Source organism: Sodiomyces alkalinus (assembly GCF_003711515.1).
Source record: "Sodiomyces alkalinus F11 unplaced genomic scaffold SODALscaffold_4, whole genome shotgun sequence".
In the NCBI taxonomy this organism is placed as follows: domain Eukaryota; kingdom Fungi; phylum Ascomycota; class Sordariomycetes; order Glomerellales; family Plectosphaerellaceae; genus Sodiomyces; species Sodiomyces alkalinus.
Window position 1 is genome coordinate 1,497,375 of NW_021167082.1, and position 21,962 is coordinate 1,519,336.

Below are 21,962 nucleotides of genomic sequence, written 5' to 3' on the forward strand. Positions count from 1 at the left end.
GCGGTCACCGTATTATACTTGTTAGGCAATCGTAACTCCGGTTCGTGATAGGGAGAATGCGCAAAATATGCGCACAATGGGGCTGCGGTATAACGTCAATCGCTGCCTGGGACAAAGCGGAGATAGATGTTAGGCATCAACGCACCTTAGGCTGAGGAGGTCCAGTTGACTGTAATATGTCGTGCATCCTTTGGCGGTCGGAAGAGGACAAAGAACGAAGTACGATGAACCTTCAGGGCATTCTGTTAATATGTCACTAAGGTGCTTCGAAGGTCAGGTGGTAATACCCAAAAAAATATCCCAAACCTCGGACTTTACTAATTCCGAACACAATACCCAGCATCAAGACTGGCATACTATTATCACGCTACCTGGAGCTAAAGCACCAAATCCAGTTAGAAGTGAAATCCAATTCTTTCAGAATGCTGTTACTAAGCAAGCCAGAACGATTTGCTCCTTGAACCAAAATTCAAAATGGCTGTGTCTGTTATGTGATTAATTTGAGTCATCTTTCTCCCAATACAACCTGCGCTCGCCACCCGAGTTATGGCGTCTCTGCGCAATAAATAAGATTCCGTCCATACACATAGTGCGCGTGCTCCTGGGGGGAAACTAAACCAGACTCTAACAGCAAGCCTCAGCTGATATGTTTATAACTCTACGAAAGCAGTCCGAAATATCTAGAGAACCTGGAAGATGCTCTGCTTTGCATTTCAGGTTTGAGTATCTGGTATGACTGGTATAAACTTGGGCTGCTATTAGTCGTGTCGGGTGCTGCCTCCCCCCGAGAAAACAACAAAGTTTGGCACGGCGGCTTCTGGTGCTTTGACTGATTTGTCTTAGGAAGTCATTATGGGATCGACCATAGCTTTTAGAGGAGCAATGAGTGGAACCATGTGCCTCGCGCCGATTCCGTACATCGCACACTTATTGGCATTAGTGACAGCTGTGCAAAACATGAGTGGGATTGTCGGGGAAGATATCTGGAGGTCGTAGGGAGTTGAGGGAGAGGCCGGGAGAGTGATCAAAAAGGGGAAACTGTTTCGTGGGTCTGTTGCATGGGGACTTGTCATGTCGCCCAAGATTTGTGTCTGCCGCCTGATAACAGTTCTGCCCCCTTATCTCTGCGCCCGTTATTTCACTGTCCGCTATTTCACTGCCCCTCATTTCACTGTCCTTTATTTCGCTGTCCGCTGTTTCAGTGCCCGTTATTTCAGTGCCCGTTATTTCAGTGCCCCTCATTTCAGTGCTCGTCATTTCATTGTTCGTTATTTCAGTGCCCGTTATTTCAGTGCCCGTTATTTCAGTGCCCCTCATTTCAGTGCTCGTCATTTCAGTGCCCCTCATTTCAGTGCTCGTCATTTCATTGTTCGTTATTTCAGTGCCCGTTATTTCAGTGCCCCTCATTTCAGTGCCCGTTATTTCACTGCCCCTCATTTCACTGCCCCTCATTTCTGCGCCCCTATGTACTCAATTCTGTGTCGCCTGGGAGTTCCATGTTGCGTAACGGCAAAATTCGCATATGAGGGGCGGCTTATGTGTAGCTTGGGTTTGGTGAGGCGCGCCGACTTCCACGCCTAAAGGATACTCCCAGACACAGACATGCAGTCATTCATTTCCCCTACCTTATCTTATTCTCGTTCCCTCCCTTCCGTGTGTTGCAGGTGTTCCAAGCACTCCGTGTTGGTAGGAACGATTGGAACGTAAGGTACAGTCTCTACAGGGGCTTGTGAGAGACTGGAGGGGCACATTTGTTTACAAGCCGCTGGGGATCGATCATATTGAATATGGTGGGGACCGGATTAGGCCTCGAGAATGGCATCGAAGTTGGTGCCACAGAGGGACAACCAATCTTTCGTGGTGAAGCACCATGGCCCGAGCAACCCCTCTCAAGCCCCCGTTCTCACGTCGGAGCAGATGAAAACGGAGCACGGACAGCAGGTTCAGACTCCAGGGCTCGTTTTCGTTGGTGTGTGACTTTGCCGGATGGCGCGTCCTTCCGATGCCAGTGTGCTTGCCGAATCATTCCATCATGGGATAAGCTGGTACGACCTCCCCCATGATTGCCCCACGTCCAGCCTCCGATTCGCTCAAGCCCTTGCTGGATCCGTTGGTGGTTCGAAGCGTCCCTGCATCGATTGTGGTGCTTAGAAAAGGCCCTCGACTCCTTGGATGGATGTAGCTCGCAGACCATCGCCTGAAGAACAGACCACCCCTGACGCATCGTCCACGTACATTTGGCCGTGGTTAGCTATGCCCGTGTTTCGTTGCGATTAGGTGCATTTGTTACGATGAGCCTTATTTGCGTCTAGACAATGCATTTGGCTTCTTGTGGGCGGGAAATCTTTCAGGGAGATTATGTTCGTTCCCCCGTCCTCCTCAAGATATCGGGCTAATTGTGATTAGCGAGGGCTGTGAGCACTCGGAGGACGATATCCAGTCACTGCGCAGACACATCACGCAATACCGCCCTCGTTTAGCAAGACTGCTTCCATTTATCGAACCTGCATATCTAGACTTGTAGGGGGGATCCGGCTGCGATCAATGGACGGGTGGAGGAAGCGTTGGCAATGGACCGGGCCAAAGCCGCTCTTGATGACTCCATTTGGGCTTCGAAGGAATGGAAGTGGAAGAGAGAGTAGATTAATCTGACGGCGATTCAGGAAGCAATGGCTTAATCTGAGTTCTGGTTGGACTGTGTTTGTATTCGTCGTTGGGAAGCGGGTACGTAAAGGCGGGATGGTTCTTTGGTTTAGGCTCGGTCCGCCGAGGGTCTTGCGCCCGAGGATGTCATCGACGTGGTCCAGGCAATGAACCTAAAGTCAGTGCACCGCCCGGTCTCCAGATAGGTCTCCAGAATATACCTGAGAACCGTGGTCCTTGATGTACCCAGACACCATGTCCTCCTTGCTTTTGCTTGGAGTTGCCGTCATGAACAGTATTTGGCCTGGGTAGACCATGTATACCATGGAATTCGTTCAAGTCACAGAGCACAATACATGACAGGCACACGCCATTCTGGCCTGCGCCATACATATCTGAATCGCATCTTAATCGAGATGTCGTGAGGTAGCGTCAATGATGATTCGCAAAAATTTCGGCCAAAAGAGTTGTGGAGCTAGGGAGCCGTAATCTGGGGCATTGTTTTGCCCCGCAGTTAAACCATGCCGCACATGGTATTGTTGGCCCAACAATCCATTAAGTCTCAACTCCAATCAATAGACGGTAGCAACCTTTCGGCACATATTGGCTGCCTTGCATCGTCTTAAGGATCTTGACCTTATTATTCCGACGCTACATTCCTCTACCAGCTCCAGTCGTTCAGCCTACCGCAATTACCATGGCTGACATCGCAGAATTAAGACGGCTGCTAGAGGAAGAGAAACGACTACGCGAAGAGGAACAACGGCGACGCGAAGAGGAACAACGGCTACGCGAAGAGGCACAACGGCGACACGAACAAGAACTACGGCGACGCGAAGAGGCGGAAAAGACTGCTGCGGCCTCGCAACCACAGCCCCTTCAGCAATATCTTGAGGCCTGTCACTCTCTTGACCGTACCATTCAGGTTATAACCGACCGCTCTTTATCCACCCAAGGTGACGCCACCAACCCGACCGGCCGAATATACCCCCGACGAATCGTTCCCTGGGTCGACTTCGCAGCGAAGCAAGAGGACACTTGGAACAAGCTCGCGATTAGCAACACATTCTCTTCCCAGCCCGCCTTTCCATCCCCACATCAACTAGACTACGTTCGGTCGTTCCTTACGCCCATCAGCAGCGAGCTGGGGCTCCGAGACTTCGAGCGTGACGTTGTCGAGCATGCGGTTCAGAGGCTGATGGAGAGGACACATCAAGACCCCCTGTTGCGAAGACACCTTCGCCTCCAGGGGACTGTGACGTTTGAAAGCCATACAAACCCGGGTGTCGATGACATCTCTACGTCCCTGGAAGAAATGTCTCTTGGCCAGGATGGGGTCAACCCAAATACGTCGGCATCGGCGGCTGCCCCTCGACCCTCTGCAGCCACCAGGGGCCGTCGCAGGGTCAGGGGAAAAGGCAACCGGGCAGACCAGTTCTGCATATACAGGACATCGGACGGACGAAATGTTCCTGCACTCGCCATTGAATACAAAGCTCCACACAAGTTGAGCGTCGACGAGCTCGCCACGGGACTCGAATCAGAAATCCAGCCTGATCGCGACGTGATAAACCAGGATGGGGAAGGCTTCGTCTTCAGTGCGAAAGCACTAGCCGCAGCCGTGGTCACGCAGCTCTTTTCCTACATGGTCGGCAAGGGCATCCAGTATGGATACGTGTGTACGGGCCAGGCATTTGTGTTCTTGCATATCCCGAACGACCCCTCTATCGTCTACTATTCGGTATGCGTGCCGAGTATGGATGTCATGGATGACGATGAGACCAGGCTACACCGCACAGCCGTCGCGCAGGTCTTCGCTTTCATTGTCCGCGCCGTCCAAGCTACCCCACCACCTACTTCGTGGCATGACGAAGCGGCGAAGCTAGAGCTGTGGGCCATCGAGTACGAAGATATTCTCAAGAAGATCCCTGAGAGCGACCGCAAAGGCAAGGAACGTCGGGCCACTCCCTACAAACCTCAGCGGTGGAAGGGTTTTACGCGATCGCCAATCCTGACGCGGTCCCGTTGTCTAGAAACCGACGCGTCCGCTCCTGACGAGAGCGATGATGAAGGGCCTCCTTCCCCCTCCCCTAGCCCTTCCCACCCTGTGAAGCAGCTACCGCCGTCGGCAGGGGCAGGTCCGAAAGGCGGTCGTGAGAAAGCCAAACGGGGACAACGGCGAGGCCAATCAGGGGCGCAGAAAGAAGAGAGCCAATCCATGTGCCTCAGCAGAACAAGCATCCGCGATGGTCCATTCTGCACGCAACAGTGTCTCCTGGGCCTTGCGTATGGGGAACCAGTAGACAGGCAATGCCCCAACGCTATTCAGCACGGGTTGGAACACATCAGCCGGCTCGCTTTTCTCCGCCTCATGAAAAACCAACTCGAGACGGACCGCGGCAGTGACGCAGACTGCATACCACTCCATCTATCCGGCTCGCGTGGGACGCTGTTCAAGCTACGGCTGTCGAGCCACGGATATACGCTCGTCGCCAAGGGCGTAGAGAGTCTCGACAGGAAGTGTCTCCAACACGAAAGCGACATCTATGACCAACTCCAGGCCATTCAAGGAAAGCACATCCCTGTATGCCTAGGCATAGTGGATCTGGACTTGCCACAATACTATGACAGCGGGGTCTACACCCATTTACTGTTTCTTTCCTGGGCTGGACAGCCGTTGTTCGACGGTGACCAAGCCCAAATGCCTGGCGTGGCCGAGAAGGTTGACATGATCCTCGAGCAGATGCATAAGTTGGGCGTATTGCACCGTGATGCAGATCCTCGCAATATGCTGTGGGACCCTGTGAGCGGCAATGTGATGGCCGTGGATTTCGAGCGTGCGGAGTCTTGCCGTCGCCCGGTACTCGAGAGGGTAGCCCCTAATGGGCAGACAAAGAAACGGAAACGTGGGAAACCACGTCAAAGCAAGGACGACTTCACGAGAGAGAGAGAATGGGCCGTTGCACAAGTCTCTCGATACCTCATCCACTTGCCAAGCCGCGCCGACGGAGTGCACACGGGAGCAGCCTGATGCCCACTGGACTGAGCCGAGCCCGCGACCCCAGCACAGGCGGGCGGAGGAGGAGGCCTGACACCACCACAACGTCTATCATGAGGGGTCATGGCCTCCGGGTAGGTTCGGTTTTCCGGCTCAAGGAACGCTCCATGGCTTCACCCTGAGCTGTGCCCCTTTCCTATTCGCCAGGAGCTGATGGTGGTGCCGCTATCACGAGCGATGGCGAGAGAGCCGGGTATATAAAGGGCGTCCCCCCGTCCCTCCCGTCTGCCAGAACCTCCTCCTGATCATACCTCTTCCTCCCTTTGTGCCACGCCTCTTCTTGCTGGACTCCCTTTTCCCTCCTCTCTTCAACTTCCGAAAATGGCGATCCTGCGGCCAATGGGCACTATCATCCCCTCGGCCCTTGAGCACGAAGTCATAGTCATCACCGACGATTCCGACTTCGATTCTGATCCCGAGGAGGGCACGGGATTTCACTCTGATGATGACGTCCACGATAACGCCAAGCCCCTTCGCGATACTACTCCCGACGATTACGCTGGTGTTGCGAACCATTGCGATGCCGAAGACGGACGCAGCAGCCACCGGGCTAAGACTGAGGACCGCCACGCAGCCTTCACTCCCTCTGCCACCCCCGAGAGGGCTTCTGACTTGGATAACAACCAAGAGCCCGACGATCCCCCCGAGAGGGGCTATGGTGCCGACGTTGTAGCCACCACACCAGACATTGGAAGGTTGCTTGACGAAGTCGCTTTGCTTCGCGAGACCATTAAACGAATCGAAGCGAAGCTCGGTATTGCATCGCGCACGACCATCCATCAACGTAAAAGGAAGCGTAGGGCTCCAGAGCCCCGCTCGAAGAAGCGCTGCAAAGTCAATATCGCAGCAACGCGAGCCTGGCTGCAGGACACCGAGGAGGGTTGCTTGGAGTATGCGTGGAAGCGTGGAGGGGGAGGGGGATTCTCTTGGATCAGGGAGTTGGGACGTGGCAAACGGGAAGAGGTTGCAGCAGAGGTTTTGCTGGCCTACTCTGGCGATCTCCTGTCTATCGAGTTGCGGCAGAATGGGGACGGAATTCCAGTGACCGTGCGATAGAACCCCGAAACGGAATACTTTGAAGGGGCAGATGCTATTAACGGCAATGTACTGAGCGTGAGTTACGAGGACATGATGGACCTGCTTCGTGGTGGGAAGGGCGGACATACTGGCTTTATTGACTAGAAGTAGTAGGAGATAGTGACACATGGACTGACTCTGATCAATGCAGGCCTTCAAAGCTCAGGAAACCCACTATTTTACCTAAATCTAACGTCGGCTAGCGGGCTTGTTTGCTATTATACAGTGGTGTAGGTCCGGTCCTGCCTGGTCTCCACTGTTTGCCGTGTTGCAGGATCCTGAAGCAGCCCTGTTGTGCAGGGTACTTCCAGGGCCGAATCTGAGCCCCTGGCTGGATTCTTCATCACGAGCACTGTTAGTCTCGCTGGTTGCGGCCGAGAACATGTAGTATTGTGAGCTTTCATTCTCAATGTCCTTCATAACCTATTAGATCGGACAGCGCTGCGCCGCTTATCTGATAGCGGATCCGCTCTCCTAGACGTGCTTGAATCGTGGAGGTACTTTGCTGACGCTAGACAGCCTGACAGTTACAGGGTCATCGCCTGGTTGAAGTACTCCCGAGAGAGAGATCCGGTCAATCAAGCTCTCGCCAGCCTCGAACGCTATGAAAAGACCATCTTGGTCGGTCTCCAGATCGATCAGACGTACGCATAACGTATCCCACCCTGCTATTGACGACGCTGACTGGTACATTAGATCTATGCTTATTGACTATTGACAAACTTGGCCGAAACGGGCACGCCTGCCAGGCTAAAGAGCGTCTTATCAGGGCCCAGATCTACGACAAAATGGGTAAGCTCGAGGCCATGGCAATGCATTGGCGGCTACGCTGGGCGCTACTAACACTTGCATCCTTACGAGACCGTTGGCAAGGGCCGTCATGTGCTTCAACACCTCCTGCGACTGGACATAATCCCTGGTCGCCGCCGCAATCTCTGCCTTCTTCTTCGACTCCTTCAAGCCAATGTTCTCGAGCCCGGGCGACGTTGAAGCGGAAGTAGCGGTCGTCGTTGTCGAGGTCGACCTTGTCGCGGCGGAACTGCTCCTCCGTCTTCTCGATTTCCGTCCCAAGTTTTTTCCACCGTCGACTAGATCCCTAGCGCGTCGTCCTTAACAGGTGCTAACACGGGCACTCCCGTGCGATCGACACCAGGCAGGCACCACAGGCTGCCCCGCAGCCGATCGCCCCACACGTCTAGCGCCTGGTTCCAGAGGGCGAAAACGGGGTTGTTCTTACCGAGGGCGCCATCGAAATTACTCGTCGAAGGGGCCGATAGCGATAGGATCGTAGAACGTGGCTGCAGCGGAGGTGGCGCGGCAGGCCTCCCAGATCTTAGTGCAGTCGAGCAGGTGGGTGGACCTAGAGGAGCGGTAACTCGTCAAGCAGTTGGTGTTACCTGTTTGTATGCTCGTCGCACAGGCGACCGAGCATGACGGCCATGAGGCCGCCGGCGCTGGTGCCGCCGATCATGTCGAAGTAGTCTCAGGGCTTGGGGAAGTTGTCGGGGTCGACGGCGGTCATGAGGCTGCGCAGGATCATGAGGGAGGAGAGGCCGCGGACGCCGCCGCCGTCGAGGGCGAGCAGGCGGATGCCGTTATCGGGTATGGCGGGAGGTGTAGGAGATGATGGGTTGGGAGCATGGTGATGTGGTGTGGGGCTAGGCGGCAGCGTGGCCTTGTACGCGCCGCGAGGAGAACGGCTACAGCTGGCCGCGAAGGCGGCCAAGAAGCATCAGTTCGACTCCAGTCACTCAGCTTAGAGCGGTGTAATTTGTCGGGCTCGTTGTACACAGCTTGGCAAGTGCGTAAAGGCCCTAATCTGGTAGGAGGTTAGCGAATTGAATAAGGTCACTGTATCACTCCGTATAATTTGTACGCCCCTAACAGCCGCCTACACGGCCAGCTGCGCCCGTCATCCTCTGGACCTTTCTTGCTTCAACACTTCTGCTTTCATGGATCACAGCCATTGTTGCATGGATTGCATGAGCTGCCGCTGACAGACCATTATGGGCCAGCAAATGGCCAACATCTGCTGGAGGAACCAGACGAATAATCAGAGAACAGGGCAAGAACACTAACTGAGGCGGCGTCTGGCGAGATGGCCTATTAGTTGGCTTTAGCCATGGGACCAGCCCAGCCTGTAGACGGCGCCGAGACGCATATCAGCAAATGCTGTGCGAGAAAACGACGTGCGCTGGGCAGTCTCGGCATAAATAGTTGGTCGTAAAAATAACTGACCTGATGTCGCCCTCGGATGAGGATACGCATATCCGTCACATGCGGTGTCTATAAATCCCTAAAGAAGCACAATTTCGCGGACGCGACTTCATTTGAAGTATTATATGGTGTCGAACAGCCGTCAACTGAGTCACATCTGATGAGTCTGTCCAGGAACAAAGGCCATTTAACCGCGCGGGCAGATAGCTGATCACTGCGGGGGCTATTAAGGCGACGGCGCTATAGCTGCGAATCCGCCTTTGTCCAGAGGCTGCAGTAGAAGACTGCCCTCGCCAATTCAAGTCTCTGTTAGTGCATACGACAAGAAAAGAAATACCGGCGTTGGTCCGCGAACCTGGACCCTTGCCCATATGTTGTTGGTCCGCCTGAATGAGTCGATTGGCCATGAGCGTTCCTGTACACCCAGTGCAGCTTAGGCCGTGATCTGGGACAGCGGCAAGCTTTCCCCCAGGCCCTGGCGCTATACAGGTGATATTACCACCAGAACTTTAGTGATTGCATGCCGTGAGCATATATTCTAGCCAATCCGCCGATCCCAGATACTCTTGGCGATGATTCTGCTGAAACGGATGTCACGAAGGCGACAGCCATTCCAGTTCCAGGCCGCGAGCGCCTACGCAGTCTTTTGGCCAGCCTGCACCGGACGACAGAAGGGCACCTTTGGGTACTGTTTCTCTACAGCTCATTCTCGAAGGGTATATAATACAGCCCACGATCAGATACCCCAAGGACACTTAAACATAGACCACTGTTTCTGCTAACTTCCCCCGATCTATCATCATCCCGACCTTCTCAAAACTTCGCCACGACCATAACCTATATCACCCCTTACCATGGCGCAACGTCCCGTCTGGCTCGCCAAATTCCGCGGCTCCAGGTCTCAGCGCGCTCATTTCGCCGTCTTCGTTCCTAACGCCGCAGATGCCACCAAAAACCCGAATGTCCGGTCCGTCCCATGCAAGGGAACGCTGATCCATGTCGTTGGCGCACCTATGGCCGGATATCAGCATGAATTCAAGAGGAACGGACTGCGGCCCATCGCAGGATCTAGAAAGCTTAGTCCAGATCGGTTGGGTCAACTCGGACTATGTAGTTGACCCTCTAACCGAGGCCTACTCCAAGGACGATACTCCTATCGGAAGGCTGGACGCTGAAGCTCTACGAATCCCTGCACCGCGGCGGAGCGAGAACTTTATGGCCCCTGTCAATGATGTGAGTATAGCGAAGCAGGTCAGGCACGGCTTTGGTTACTAACAAACTCAGACCACGAATAGACGATGTCAAGAGTGGACCATGGACTTCATCCGCCATTTGGCAGGCCGAAACTATATCAATCATGATGCCATCGCCATTGCGCAAGCTGAGAGAGATCCGCCCACACATGGAGTCGGGCTTCGCCCGGTCAGATAATCGGGTTTCCAAGCGGATCCTTGACGGGGTGCGATGAGGACTGTAAGTTTGGGGTACCGGATGTTGTTGAGAGTCTTTTAGCTTGAATACCGTATTTCTAATCGAATAAATTGTTGTCAGATCTGATTTTAAAGAGCACCCAAACCCAATGTATTTACTCCAGTTGCAGGTCTGTGGCCGGATGAGCATCATGGGCGTCGCCACATCCAGTACTCCGAAAAGGCTGTCCATTCTTCCTTGCAGGGCGTCACGATCGAGTCAGCCCATTGGTCCTCATGCCATTCGTGATTATAGGGTCCGGCAATGGTCATTTTGCAGTACTCCCAGTACTCTGGATACCAACCCGCCTGCTCCCAGTCTACAATCCCAATGATCCTGCGACAGCCTGGAGTATCGGAGACGATGATGTTTTGGAGATGGAGGTCGCCGTGACTAAAATAGACGGCGCAGCTGTCGGGGAGGAAGAGTCGGTAAGGATCGGCCGGTCTCTCGGAAATGGGCAACCCTGGAAGCGCAGCCAGCTGAACCCAGTCGTTGAACGACGGGACACTATGGAATGGCCCTGCCTCATGGCCGCCGCGGAAGTATATGTCCTGAACAGGCCCGCCGTTGATGGAGCCTAGTAGGAAGTCAGCGGCCGTCCGAAAGATAGCTGCCTAAGAATGACGTGCCGATGAATGGGCGGGTTGACGGCTGCTGGATTCGTCTGAGGGAGGCCACAATCTCGCTCAGCTGACCACATATCGACTTCTTTTCCTCTTGGTTAAGTAATGACCACCCTTCCCCAAGTGTCGGGCCGTGGATCAGGCTCATGTAGATGAAGTTTTGGCCTTCGTCGACTCTCCATCCAAACAACTCGGGCACGGGGACCTCCTTGGCTGGGAACAGCTGGCCAATTGCTCGTAATGCTTGTGCCTCTTCTAGCCTGACCCAAGAAGGGTCACCAAACTTGACGACGAGGTTCAAGTGCTCGAACTTGACCGTCTTACGACCTTGGACTTGGCCTTCTTTGCGGACTATGGCTGGGGGCGGCAGTTGAGGAGTGGGGGAGGAACTACTCGCCGAGCGAAAGAAAGAGCTTTCGCGAAAGTCTCTCACCGGCTTCGAAATATCTGGAAGTAGGCGGACATCCATAGTTGGTGTATCGGATGTATCCATGACGACGACGTTGATGGGAATGGCAGGAAAGCTCGTGAAGGGGCGGCGGGGACATTTATTGGGCTCCTAGCCATCCCCCGGAGGGAATGGGGGTCCGGATGTGGAGTCCACATGACACTACATTTGACTGGAAGTAGACGCCCCATTAACCTGGGGGGTTAACGCGTTTGCGGGATGGAGCGAGGCTCGTCCACACCCAATCAAACGCAGCGACGAAGTTATGCTTCAATACAGGACGCCACGACATCGTGATGGCCTCAAGCCTTAGGTGGTGTGCGCGAGACCCTCGGCCTAAACGAGTTGATGAGGCGGTAGATTGCAGTCGGAAGGAGTGTACACGGATGTGGCATCCTTCTCGATGAAGTAAGGTCTTTTGAGTGATCTCATCTCTTAGTACCCGCGTCGGCAGCTGTAGAACGGGGTCCTGCTATTGACATATCGCAGTCCTGGTTCGTGCCTAACATCCGTCAACCAGGGCCGCCGTGTGTGGCCGTGTGCAGCCTCCCTAATTGGATCGGGGTGTTGCTTGTACCAAACGCACAGGCCGCTCATTCTGCGCTCTGAGCCTCACTCGACGACTTCGGTGTCAGACGGCCTGCTCGATTTAGGAGCGGGGTCGCCAGCCATCAGCATCTCCACTCGAAATCACCAGTCCTGCCATCCAAAGCATCTGCGAAAGACCCGTGTATTCGTGAAAGATTGGACTGGTGTTTGAAATTGCGATATGGCCTTCGCCCTACGACCCAGCAGGCAACCCCCCCCCCCCCCCTCTTTGACTCCCAGGATGCGGCGGGGATGGACCAAGAGAGGCCCAGTGGGATGAAGGGAGGCAATAGGCGGGGAAGTGACGATGAGTGATGGTGGGGAGTGAGTCAAGAAGGGAAAAAACGGCCCATCCTCCCACTACATATGGAAGCAAAGGCGCAGGGTCGTTGGGAAGAAGCTGAGAAGCTGGAGGTGGAGGTGATGGAGACGAGCAAGACGAAGCTCGGGCCGGACCATCCCGACACGCTAACCAGCATGAACAATCTAGCATTCACTTGACACGGTCAGGGCCGGGAAGAGGAAGCTCTTGCTCTGATGCAAGATTGTATTGATCGCTTAAAGAAAAAGCTTGGTTGCAGTCATCCTCACACGCAGTCATCAGTTAACGCGTTGGAATTATGGCAAGCCGGTTATCACGCGGGGGGGGCACGATTCTACTTAGAAGCAGCCATTGCTATAGTCTATACGATCCATGGTTCCCCAAACTACTAGGTAGCGTTTGAATAGCATCTTACCCGAGTTCTAACCCATGCGTAGGCTCAGTCTTCCGTGTCGGATTCCTCCCGGATACACAGAGGGCTGGTACAAGCAATCGTCAGCAACCGGCGGGCTTCCTAATGGTGCGTCGGGCTCTACGGTGCCTGTAGGGGCTCGAAGTCCACGTGTTAGCAAGGGTTTGCTTTGATTTATCGGTGCGAGGGCACCATGGCTCGTGAGCCCCTTCATAGCCTTTCTTGATCTCCATCACAGAGAGCAGCAACGAGGACGGCAGCGATTGTGCGGAATTGATTGCATTGCTACATGATATGGTCCGTTACGTACACGCCGTCTTCAAAATAATCCTAATTAGTGACGGTAAGGCTTTGCTAACCGCCCCGCCCGTCCTGAGTCGAATGACCGGCTTAAGGCGTACTCGGTGCTCGTAAAACGTATAGGCGCGGAAAGCAAAGTCGTCGTCTAGCGTCACACTCTTTTTCTTACACGTCTGCACTGGACATTGCACTAGGCGGTTTCCTCTCATCTTCAGATGGCTTTCAACGTGTTTCCACATTATGGTTATTCGGGTGAATATGCGTCCGTAGAAGATACAGGGATTAGGCTTCTGCCGCCCCTTAGGACACGGCGTAGCCTCTTTTAGGCTAGAGGGCCGCTTAATGATAATCCTGGGACTTGGAAGCGACGGCTTGATCGGGGCAGGAGTAATATCCAGAGGCATAGACGAGCTGCAGAGTAGCTTAGTTAGTGTCGACGTAGTGGGCACAGGTATAGGTGGGCTATAGAGCGGCTTGATAGCGGTGACGGGTGTGGCGATAGGGGTGGGTGAGGACTTGATAGCAGGTATAACGCCTAGGCTAATATTCTCTTTGCTATAGTCGACCCTAGCCTAGGGAGGGAGCGGGTGTTATATTAGTATCGGTGCTACGTCTCTGATTAGCCTCGTATAAGGCGGCTTCTGCTGGGGAGGTTATAACGGGAAGGAGGATACGGTGGGTGACGGCTTTAAGGGGATCCGTTCCGGTTAAGCCTCCTTAACCTTAACTTTCTAAGTAAGAGCTACCCAGGCATTAATAACGTCGATCTTCCGCTAGACTAGTTCGTCTTCTAATAGGTTCGTATCGAGGTCGCTAAGCAGTCTAGCTATACGTCTCCGCTCGGGCCGGATAAATATAATAGCGGGCAAGGGGGTATTATCGGTCTAACGGCTACCGTATAACTGCTTTTCGAGCTTTTAGTCGTTCTTTAAGTTAAAGTAGTGGCGGCGTATACTCTTCGCTATATTACGCCGGTGCTTTTAGGCGATAGCCTTACGTTACTTAAGCAGTTCGTCGTATTATGCCTTATCTACGCCCGTCGCTAAATACGCCTAGCCGTAACGGGACTTAAGGGTAGTCCGTAGCGATAAGACCTACTTATCCAGTATTCGGACCTTAGCGCTCGGGCCGATAACTCGTATTATCTTATCGGTAACGCCTATTAGCGCGTGCTCGTCGACCTAGATACCAAGCTAGTTAAAGAGGGTAAGGTACGGAGACCTAGTACCGTGGCTAAAGAACGTATCCTGGGTAACGACGTTAGTCCGGGCGTTATTATAATAGTCTTAGAACGTGCTATCGTCTTTATATCGGGCGACTTATTTCCGGACTATTAAGCGGTAATTAGCTACGAAAAGGGTTAGAGACAGAGCAAAAAGGCTGGATTAGGTAATACGAACCGTTAATCGACTTAAGGTTTCCTCGCCGGTAGTCGTAGCTTTTCAGGTTATCCGGTAAACTAGCTACCTGTTACGGCCAGCAAGACAAGGCCCGGGCCGGGCCTGCTGCGGGACCCTGGGTCTTAAGTATAGGCACCACTATAGCACGGAGGGCAAGCTGAGTCAGGAGGAACGCTGGTCACGTGCGCGGACACGTGACCACCGGATCGAAGGACTTAATGGATAATCCCTATGATCCGAAGGGATCATCCAGGACAACCCATAATCCCAAAAGGATTATAGTAGGAGGGTATCGGTCCGGGCGCCGGAAATACATATATATACCAGAGTATCCTAGGTCTTGCTTCTACTAGGGAATAAGATATCGATTAATCTAAGTCTTCACCTAGACTATTAGTCTACGCCTGACTCTACCTTATAAAGAAGACGCCTAGTCTTTACGACGCAACTATAACTAAGACACTACGAATAATAGTTATTACTCTTTAGTTATTATCCTCTCTTACTCTTAAGAACTAAACCCTACGCCTATCCCCTATCGTCCACTATAACTATAGAGGATCGGAAGCCGATATAATATTTTAATCGATCCTATTCGGTAAGCTAACCTTAATAGCTAATAAGCAGTACGCCTAAAGCAGAAGCTACTTCGCCTAAGGAAGAAGAAGTCACTTTATCTAAAGAAGAATTATCGTCTAAAGAATCCAGTTCCTCCGACGAAGAGGAAGAGCCAGAATAATCTTAATAAGACGACGAAGTAGCCAGTAATCACTCTTCTAATATATCGGGTAATAATAACTATACCACGAACGCTATAAGCTCCGCGACACCTATCACCACCACTAAGGGGAGTAACGACCTTTAGCAGATTCGCGATATAATCACTCAACTTCAGGGGGAAAATACGACCCTAAGAGCTTAGCTAAACCATCCTGGGATTAGGGCCAAGTACAGGTACCCTATACCCCCTAAGTACGATAGAACCCGAGGATAGCTTTAGAGCTTTATTACCCAGCTTAGGGGTTACCTTTTATTCTACTAGGATAGTATCCGTACGGAAGAAACTAAGGTACTCTATACCGCGGCACTCCTTACGGGAGATACGCACGAATAGTTCGAATCTATCTATAAAGACTACCTGGAAAATATAGGAACGGAAGTTCTAAGGAGGCCTGAGACCACGATAATCTTCGAGAACTTCGACGTATTCGTCGAAAGACTTAGTGCTATCTTCGGCCAGCCCGATAAAAAGCGAGTCGCGGCCGAACGACTAAGCTAGCTATACTAGACTAAGTCGGCTACGGACTATACTACGAAGTTCTAGCAAATCTTATCGAAGCTTAGCTACCCGGACAAACCCTTTATGGATCGGTACTACTAAGGACTAAAGGAAGAAGTGAAGGACGAACTATATCGATTAGACCGACCTAAGATATTTAGCGAATACACCGTAATAGTAATTCGTATCGATAATCGGAACTACGAACAGCGCCGTTAGAAGAAACACTAAACGAGCGTCCTGTTCTATACGGCTAATTCGAAAAAAAGACAACCACACCCACGCTAGTTCGGAAACACCTTATATAGGTACCATAGTGGACCCATAGAGCTCGATAATATTAACCGATAGAGCGATAAGAAGGGTAAAAGAGATATAACGAAAGTCAAGTGTTATAACTATAATAAGCCAGGTCACTACGCACGCGACTATTATAAGCCTAAGAAGGAATGACCGTAACGATAAGCAAATACGATCGAGAAAGGGAAACCCCAGAAGGAAATTAACGCTATTAAACACCTGGAAATTCGTAGGGACGAAATACCACACGTCAACCTTTATTAGGCAGCCTACTACGATAACTATTATCTAGCATACTAATCAGGGAAAGACGGACCCGGATACTACCCTAAGAGACCCTAGAAAACACTCGCTATAGTATCTAGTAATAAATACGACGACGACTATAGCCTTAAGAACCACGACTGGGATAAGGACGAACTAGCTTTATAAACTATTACCGAAATCCTTCGAAAATACGGATAGACGAAAGAAGAAGCGGAAAGATAAAAACAGATCCTAGAGATTCGGGAGGAACGGGGAGTCCACACGAGTACTAGCAGCGGAGGCTTTAGCGCCTTCTAGGAAGTAGGACCCACCCCCGAAGAGGAATACTAACTTAAGAAAAAGGATTATGCATGTTCCGAGTAAGGGAAAGCCGCTAGGATTAGCGAATAAGATTAGGAGACGGAGTCTAGTGGAATCCCGGATAGCGACATGGACTCTTAGTACTAACCCTAGGAAACGACTAACCTAGCCGAGGAGGAAGTTATCCAGCTGCGGATACTCGACTAGCTCGCGGAGGAACCCCTTAGGCAAACCCACTAAGTCCGTTTTGCTAAACTTAGCCTAGCGATAAGCCTACAAGGGTCGAGCGATCAGCCACCTAGGCATAACCACTGCGAATCCCGATTAAACGAATACCGTGTTACTAGCTGTATAGTACACGCTACTAAGAAAATCCAATAACTAGAATAAAACCAGGAAGCTTAGGAATCACGCTTCTAGACCCTTAATAAGCGCCTACGATAGGTAGAACGGCTCTTAATCCAGCACGAATTCTCGGATAAAGAGATATTCCCCGAACCCCGAGCTAAACGGGCAAAATACTAGGAGTATACTATCGTAAGGAGCACGCGAGAGGCACTCGATAGATATACTCTATAACACGTAGTAGTATAGGGTACTGCTATATTAGAATACGACTTAACGAATATAAGATAAACGTATTATTGGATATAGGCGTAGTAGGAAACTTTATCTTACTAGTAGCCGTGAGAAAGTTCTTTATTCCCTAGGTTAGAAAACACCCAGAAAAGGAGTATAAGATTACTCTGTATACGGGAAAGAACTAGTCCCACGAAGAAGTTATTATTAACTAGGAGACTATATACCTTTAGGCTAAAATTCAGGCTAGGACTAAAATAATAAAGTTCGATATATATAATATAGGTTATAAGGACGTTATCCTTAGTAAACTATAGTTTAACGAATAGAATCCCGATATAGACTAGAAGCTTAGCCAGCTCTGGTAGAGATTAGAGAGTAAGCAGGGGACTACGAAGGAAACCTTACCCGATCCCGATATCCGTCGAAAATAGCAGAAAGACTTACCGACGAAGGAGCCTTAGGGAGACTTAGACAGCCGCCCGGAGTCAAGGACTAAGGCGAAGGAAGTATAAAAGACTTTAAGACAGCAGCGACAGCATAACCACCGACGCGCAACTAATATTATCAAAGGGATCTACCAGATCGTCTAAGCAGAAAAAAGACTAGTAATAAGCGATCACGATAGACTCGCTAAGGTATTACTAGAATACCGTAAATACAGAAAGTTATTTACCGAAAATCTAGAGACCGGATTACCGAAATACCGACACTATAATCACGAGATACCTCTAAAGGAAAAGGCACACCTAAAATTCTTTCCAATTTACGGGCTAAACTAAAGAGAATCAGATACCTTAGAAGAATATCTCGAAGAAATACTAACAAAAGGCTATATCAGAGTATTATAATCACCGGCAGGGTACCCGATCTTATTTATACTAAAGAAAAACAGTAAGCTACGACTATATATCGATTATCGATAACTTAACGATATCACTATTAAGAACCGTTACCCACTACCTCTTATCTTAGAAATACGAGATCAGCTAGTTAAAGCGTAATAGTTTACGGCACTCGACTTAAAAGGAGCCTATAACTTAATTAGGATTAAGGAAGGAGAAGAGTAGAAGATAGCGTTTCGAACGAAGCGAGGACACTTCGAGTACCTCGTTATGCCTTTTAGATTAATAAACACGCCGGCATTATTCTAAACACTTATTAATAACATCCTAAGGAAGTATCTAGACTATTTTGTTATAGTATACCTGGATAATATCCTGATCTTCTCTAAAACACTCGAAAAACACCGATAACACGTTCACACGATTCTATAACTCCTATAAAACGCCGACCTATTAGTCGAACCAGAAAAAGTTTAATTCTATACATAAGAAGTCAATTTTTTAGGTTATACGATACGACCTAATAAGATCTGTATAGATAAGGCGAAAGTCTAATATATCTTTAAGTGGCCACGACCCTAGAATATTCGCGATATTTAGTCCTTTCTCGGACTCGTAAACTACTACCGACGATTTATTAAGGATTATAGTAAGATTACTATCCCCTTAACTAAAGCAACTAAAAAAAGGCTCGACTTCGGATAGAATAAAAGGATAGAAGAAGCATTCTAAGCCCTTAAAGGCAGGGTCACTAGCGAACCTATCTTAATAATACTAAACCCCGATAAAGAATACGAACTCGAAACAGACGCGTCCGACTAGGCTCTAGGAGCATAACTCGGATAGCGCGACGCAGAAAGGAGACTACACCCTATAGCTTTTATATCTAAGAAGCTCAGTAGACCAGAACTCAACTATCAGATCCACGATAAAAAGCTAATAGCTATTATCGAGGCCTTTAAAGAATAAAGACCGTATCTATTAGGGATAAGGCACCCGGTACAGGTCTACACGGATTATAAGAACCTCGTATAATTCACTACTACTAAGGTTCTTAATAAATAACAGATCCGGTGGGCAGAATTCTTATCCGAATTCAACTTCTATATTCAGTATATAAAAGGAAGCGAAAATAGTCGCGCAGACGCACTTAGCCGACTAGGGACACCTAACGAATCACCTAAACTATAAGCTATACTCTAATAGGAGGGAGAAGCTCTTACCCTGAAGAATAGAGAGGTAAACAGTATCGACCGGACGACCGATATCACGCTTAAAGAAGCACACGCCTCGCTAATGCATAGATATTAAGGAGTTTATAAGATATACTACCGATTACGATAATAATACGGCTATAAAGGAACCAAAGAACGAGTCAGGGACTTTATTCGTAACTGCGATATCTGCTAGAAAGCAAAAAGCAGCAGATATAAACCTTACGGACTACTAAAGCTATTACTAGTAGCAGACGGACTATAGAAATCAGTTATAATAGACTTCGTAATAGGATTCCTAGTATCTAAAGATCCAGTAATAGGAACCGCCTACGATAGTATACTCGTAATCGTCGACCGATTCACGAAATACACTCTTTATATTCTATATATCAAAAACACCACGGTAGAAGAACTAGCTAGTATCTTTATCGACCGCCTGATTAGGGATCACGGCATACCAAACGAAATTATCACGGATAGAGATAAATTATTTACTAGTAACTTCTGGAAAGCAGTTATGAGTCGACTAGGGGTAAAATATAAGTACTCGATAGCCTTTCACCCTATAACCGACGGACAAACAGAAATTATAAATCAAGTCCTGGAATAGTATCTACGATACTATATTAGTTATGAGTAAGATAATTGGTAGAGTACCTACTACTCGTATAGTTTATATATAATAGCTCGATAAACGAGTTAATAAAGAAAACACTATTCGAAGCAAACTATATATACACTCTAGCAGCGTTTAGGAAACCTTTAGAAGGACCCGACGCACTAAAAGCAACAAAAACAGTTAAAAACATAAAAAAACTATATAAAGAACTACGAACTAACCTAGAAATAGTCAGAATAAGAATAAGCAGGTACGTAAATCAATCGAGGATTAAGGGACTAACCCTTTCGAGGGGGGACCGCGTCTACCTTATTCGTAAAAACATTAAGATATAGCGACTAAGCGATAAATTGGATTTCAAAAAAATAGGACTATTCAAAATCCTAGAGAAAAAGTCAGACACGAACTATATTCTATCACTACCTCCGATAATAAGGATATATAATAATTTCTATATTTTATTACTTAAACCAGCACTAAAAAACGCGAAAACTATATAAAACACGATCGTGGTAGATACTAGCGACGTGTACGAAGTAGAACGAATCCTCGATTATCGAGAGACGCTAGATAGCACTGAATATTTCGTTAAATAGAAAAACTACGACCACGGCGATAATATATAGGAACCCAAAAACAACCTAATTAATTATAAATAACTCCTAAAGCAATACCGATAAAACACCGTTAGGACCTAGAACTAGACACTCCTGCACCTTATACCACGCTAAACTCCGTAAGCACCGAAGGAGACAAAACTATATCCGAGTATACGGTATCCTAGTTATCTATAAAGCCGTTAGGAAGGTGCGTAGAGGACGGAGAAGAAGGACGATTATTAGAGGACCGCTCGCGCTCCCGATCGGCCTCTTCCCTCTCCACACGCTCTAGTTCCTCCATACTATCAATACCTCGGGAAACCGCCCGTATTATCTTTTCGAACTATAACTTTTTCTGTTTTCTTAAACGTTAAACCTTCGCTATCGACTGCACGAGCTTGTCCTCGGCGGCTTCGAGTTCCGCCTCCACTTTCGAATAATTATCCCCGATTTTGCGAAGTTATTAAGGGGTTAGCCCCTTAGCGTCGTAACGGGACTGATTATTTTTGATATAGCTAAGGTAGCGGGAGGAGTCGGATAAAGTCGCGTACGATAATTTCTTTTCGGAGCAGAAAGAATAAGGACGATCCATAGCGGAAGGGTTATAGAGGAGAAGTTATAAGAGAACGTCACGCCTTTCGGTTTTAGGGTGACGCGAGGAAGATTTATTAACGCGACCTGATATAGTGGAAGGACGGTTAGTAAAGAAGAGAAATAAGGAACGGGCCAAAGAGCGGGGGGCACGTACTTATAGATACTGGGATAGTAACCTAGAAGGAGGGAGGTAATATTACGGCTAGTAAGACAAGGCCCGGGCCGGGCCTGCTACGGGACCCTAGGTCTTAAGTATAGGCACCACTATAGCATAGAGGGCAAGCTAAGTCAGGAGGAACGCGGGTCATATACGCGGACACGTGACTACCGGATCGAAGGACTTAATAGATAATCCCTATAATCCGAAGGGATTATCCAGGACAACCTATAATCCCAAAAGGATTATAGTGGGAGGGCATCGATCCGGGCGCCGGAAATACATATATATACTAGAGTATCCTAGGTCTTACTTCTACTAGGGAATAAGATATCGATTAATCTAAGTCTTCACCTGGACTATTAGTCTACGCCTGACTCTATCTTATGAAGAAGACGCCTAGTCTTTACAACGTAACTACGACTAAAACACTACGAACGATAGTTACTACTCTTTAGTTATCATCCTCTCTTACTCTTAAGAACTAAACCCTACGCCTATCCCCTATCGTCCACTATAACTATAGAGGATCGGAAGCCGACGTAACACTACCTTACCTAGTCTATTAGAGTTATTATCTAACTAGTTTATTATAAGGGGCTTATCGGACTTAGCGTAGCCCTTTAGCGATTTAACCGACTACCG

The 21,962-nt window shown here is 49.5% G+C and overlaps 8 protein-coding genes across 8 annotated transcripts; 5 read left to right on the top strand and 3 right to left on the bottom strand.

Moving 5' to 3' along the window:
- Positions 1-874: 874 nt before the first annotated feature.
- SODALDRAFT_156419 (hypothetical protein) lies at positions 875-1,742 on the top strand. The gene is made up of 2 exons (XM_028606901.1): positions 875-1,246; positions 1,293-1,742. Exons 1-2 carry the CDS (start codon positions 1,059-1,061, stop codon positions 1,579-1,581), a joined length of 477 nt encoding a protein of 158 aa, XP_028467097.1. The 5' UTR covers positions 875-1,058; the 3' UTR covers positions 1,582-1,742.
- A 1,156-nt stretch (positions 1,743-2,898) lies between these two features.
- Positions 2,899-5,674, top strand: SODALDRAFT_339678 (hypothetical protein; the record flags this gene model as incomplete). Its single annotated transcript, XM_028612877.1, has 2 exons — positions 2,899-2,938; positions 3,420-5,674. The coding sequence occupies 2 exons, from the start codon at positions 2,899-2,901 to the stop codon at positions 5,672-5,674; spliced, it is 2,295 nt and encodes a 764-aa protein (XP_028467098.1).
- Positions 5,675-6,022: 348 nt separating this feature from the next.
- Positions 6,023-6,757, top strand: SODALDRAFT_323700 (hypothetical protein; the record flags this gene model as incomplete). The annotated part of the gene is made up of 1 exon (XM_028609825.1): positions 6,023-6,757. The coding sequence occupies one exon, from the start codon at positions 6,023-6,025 to the stop codon at positions 6,755-6,757; it is 735 nt and encodes a 244-aa protein (XP_028467099.1).
- A 405-nt stretch (positions 6,758-7,162) lies between these two features.
- On the bottom strand, positions 7,163-8,249 carry SODALDRAFT_350465 (hypothetical protein; the record flags this gene model as incomplete). Its single annotated transcript, XM_028613480.1, has 5 exons — positions 7,163-7,462; positions 7,637-7,732; positions 7,764-7,866; positions 7,904-8,110; positions 8,176-8,249. 5 exons carry the CDS (start codon positions 8,247-8,249, stop codon positions 7,253-7,255), a joined length of 690 nt encoding a protein of 229 aa, XP_028467100.1. The 3' UTR covers positions 7,163-7,252.
- On the bottom strand, positions 8,145-9,227 carry SODALDRAFT_156517 (hypothetical protein). The gene is made up of 3 exons (XM_028606902.1): positions 9,017-9,227; positions 8,858-8,916; positions 8,145-8,478 (listed from the first exon to the last, which is right to left on the bottom strand). The coding sequence occupies exons 1-3, from the start codon at positions 9,044-9,046 to the stop codon at positions 8,262-8,264; spliced, it is 306 nt and encodes a 101-aa protein (XP_028467101.1). The 5' UTR covers positions 9,047-9,227; the 3' UTR covers positions 8,145-8,261.
- Positions 9,228-9,884: 657 nt separating this feature from the next.
- Positions 9,885-10,787, top strand: SODALDRAFT_156605 (hypothetical protein). The gene is made up of 3 exons (XM_028606904.1): positions 9,885-10,228; positions 10,280-10,468; positions 10,561-10,787. The coding sequence occupies exons 1-2, from the start codon at positions 9,992-9,994 to the stop codon at positions 10,424-10,426; spliced, it is 384 nt and encodes a 127-aa protein (XP_028467102.1). The 5' UTR covers positions 9,885-9,991; the 3' UTR covers positions 10,427-10,468; positions 10,561-10,787.
- On the bottom strand, positions 10,521-11,779 carry SODALDRAFT_156595 (kinase-like protein). Its single transcript, XM_028606903.1, has 2 exons — positions 11,098-11,779; positions 10,521-11,045 (listed from the first exon to the last, which is right to left on the bottom strand). Exons 1-2 carry the CDS (start codon positions 11,582-11,584, stop codon positions 10,615-10,617), a joined length of 918 nt encoding a protein of 305 aa, XP_028467103.1. The 5' UTR covers positions 11,585-11,779; the 3' UTR covers positions 10,521-10,614.
- Positions 11,671-13,673, top strand: SODALDRAFT_359179 (hypothetical protein; the record flags this gene model as incomplete). Its single annotated transcript, XM_028614158.1, has 11 exons — positions 11,671-11,717; positions 11,795-11,832; positions 11,979-12,066; positions 12,128-12,293; positions 12,368-12,398; positions 12,453-12,547; positions 12,638-12,701; positions 12,925-12,969; positions 13,100-13,158; positions 13,356-13,423; positions 13,664-13,673. 11 exons carry the CDS (start codon positions 11,671-11,673, stop codon positions 13,671-13,673), a joined length of 711 nt encoding a protein of 236 aa, XP_028467104.1.
- Positions 13,674-21,962: the final 8,289 nt, after the last annotated feature.

What these genes read in the sequence shown, in the direction of transcription:
- SODALDRAFT_156595 (XM_028606903.1), bottom strand. Translation starts at nt 11,584, where the DNA reads ATGGATACATCCGATACACCAACTATGGATGTCCGCCTACTTCCAGAT. An exon ending in GTCAACCCGCCCATTCATCG is followed by an intron (nt 11,046 to 11,097) that starts GCACGTCATTCT and finishes ACTTCCTACTAG; the next exon opens with GCTCCATCAACGGCGGGCCT.
- SODALDRAFT_156517 (XM_028606902.1), bottom strand. Translation starts at nt 9,046, where the DNA reads ATGCGTATCCTCATCCGAGGGCGACATCAG. An exon ending in TCATCCGAGGGCGACATCAG is followed by an intron (nt 8,917 to 9,016) that starts GTCAGTTATTTT and finishes CGCCGTCTACAG; the next exon opens with GCTGGGCTGGTCCCATGGCT. An exon ending in TCTCGCCAGACGCCGCCTCA is followed by an intron (nt 8,479 to 8,857) that starts GTTAGTGTTCTT and finishes GGCCAGCTGTAG; the next exon opens with CCGTTCTCCTCGCGGCGCGT.
- SODALDRAFT_156605 (XM_028606904.1), top strand. Translation starts at nt 9,992, where the DNA reads ATGTCGTTGGCGCACCTATGGCCGGATATCAGCATGAATTCAAGAGGA. An exon ending in TTATGGCCCCTGTCAATGAT is followed by an intron (nt 10,229 to 10,279) that starts GTGAGTATAGCG and finishes TAACAAACTCAG; the next exon opens with ACCACGAATAGACGATGTCA.
- SODALDRAFT_156419 (XM_028606901.1), top strand. Translation starts at nt 1,059, where the DNA reads ATGGGGACTTGTCATGTCGCCCAAGATTTGTGTCTGCCGCCTGATAAC. An exon ending in TTTCAGTGCCCCTCATTTCA is followed by an intron (nt 1,247 to 1,292) that starts GTGCTCGTCATT and finishes CCGTTATTTCAG; the next exon opens with TGCCCGTTATTTCAGTGCCC.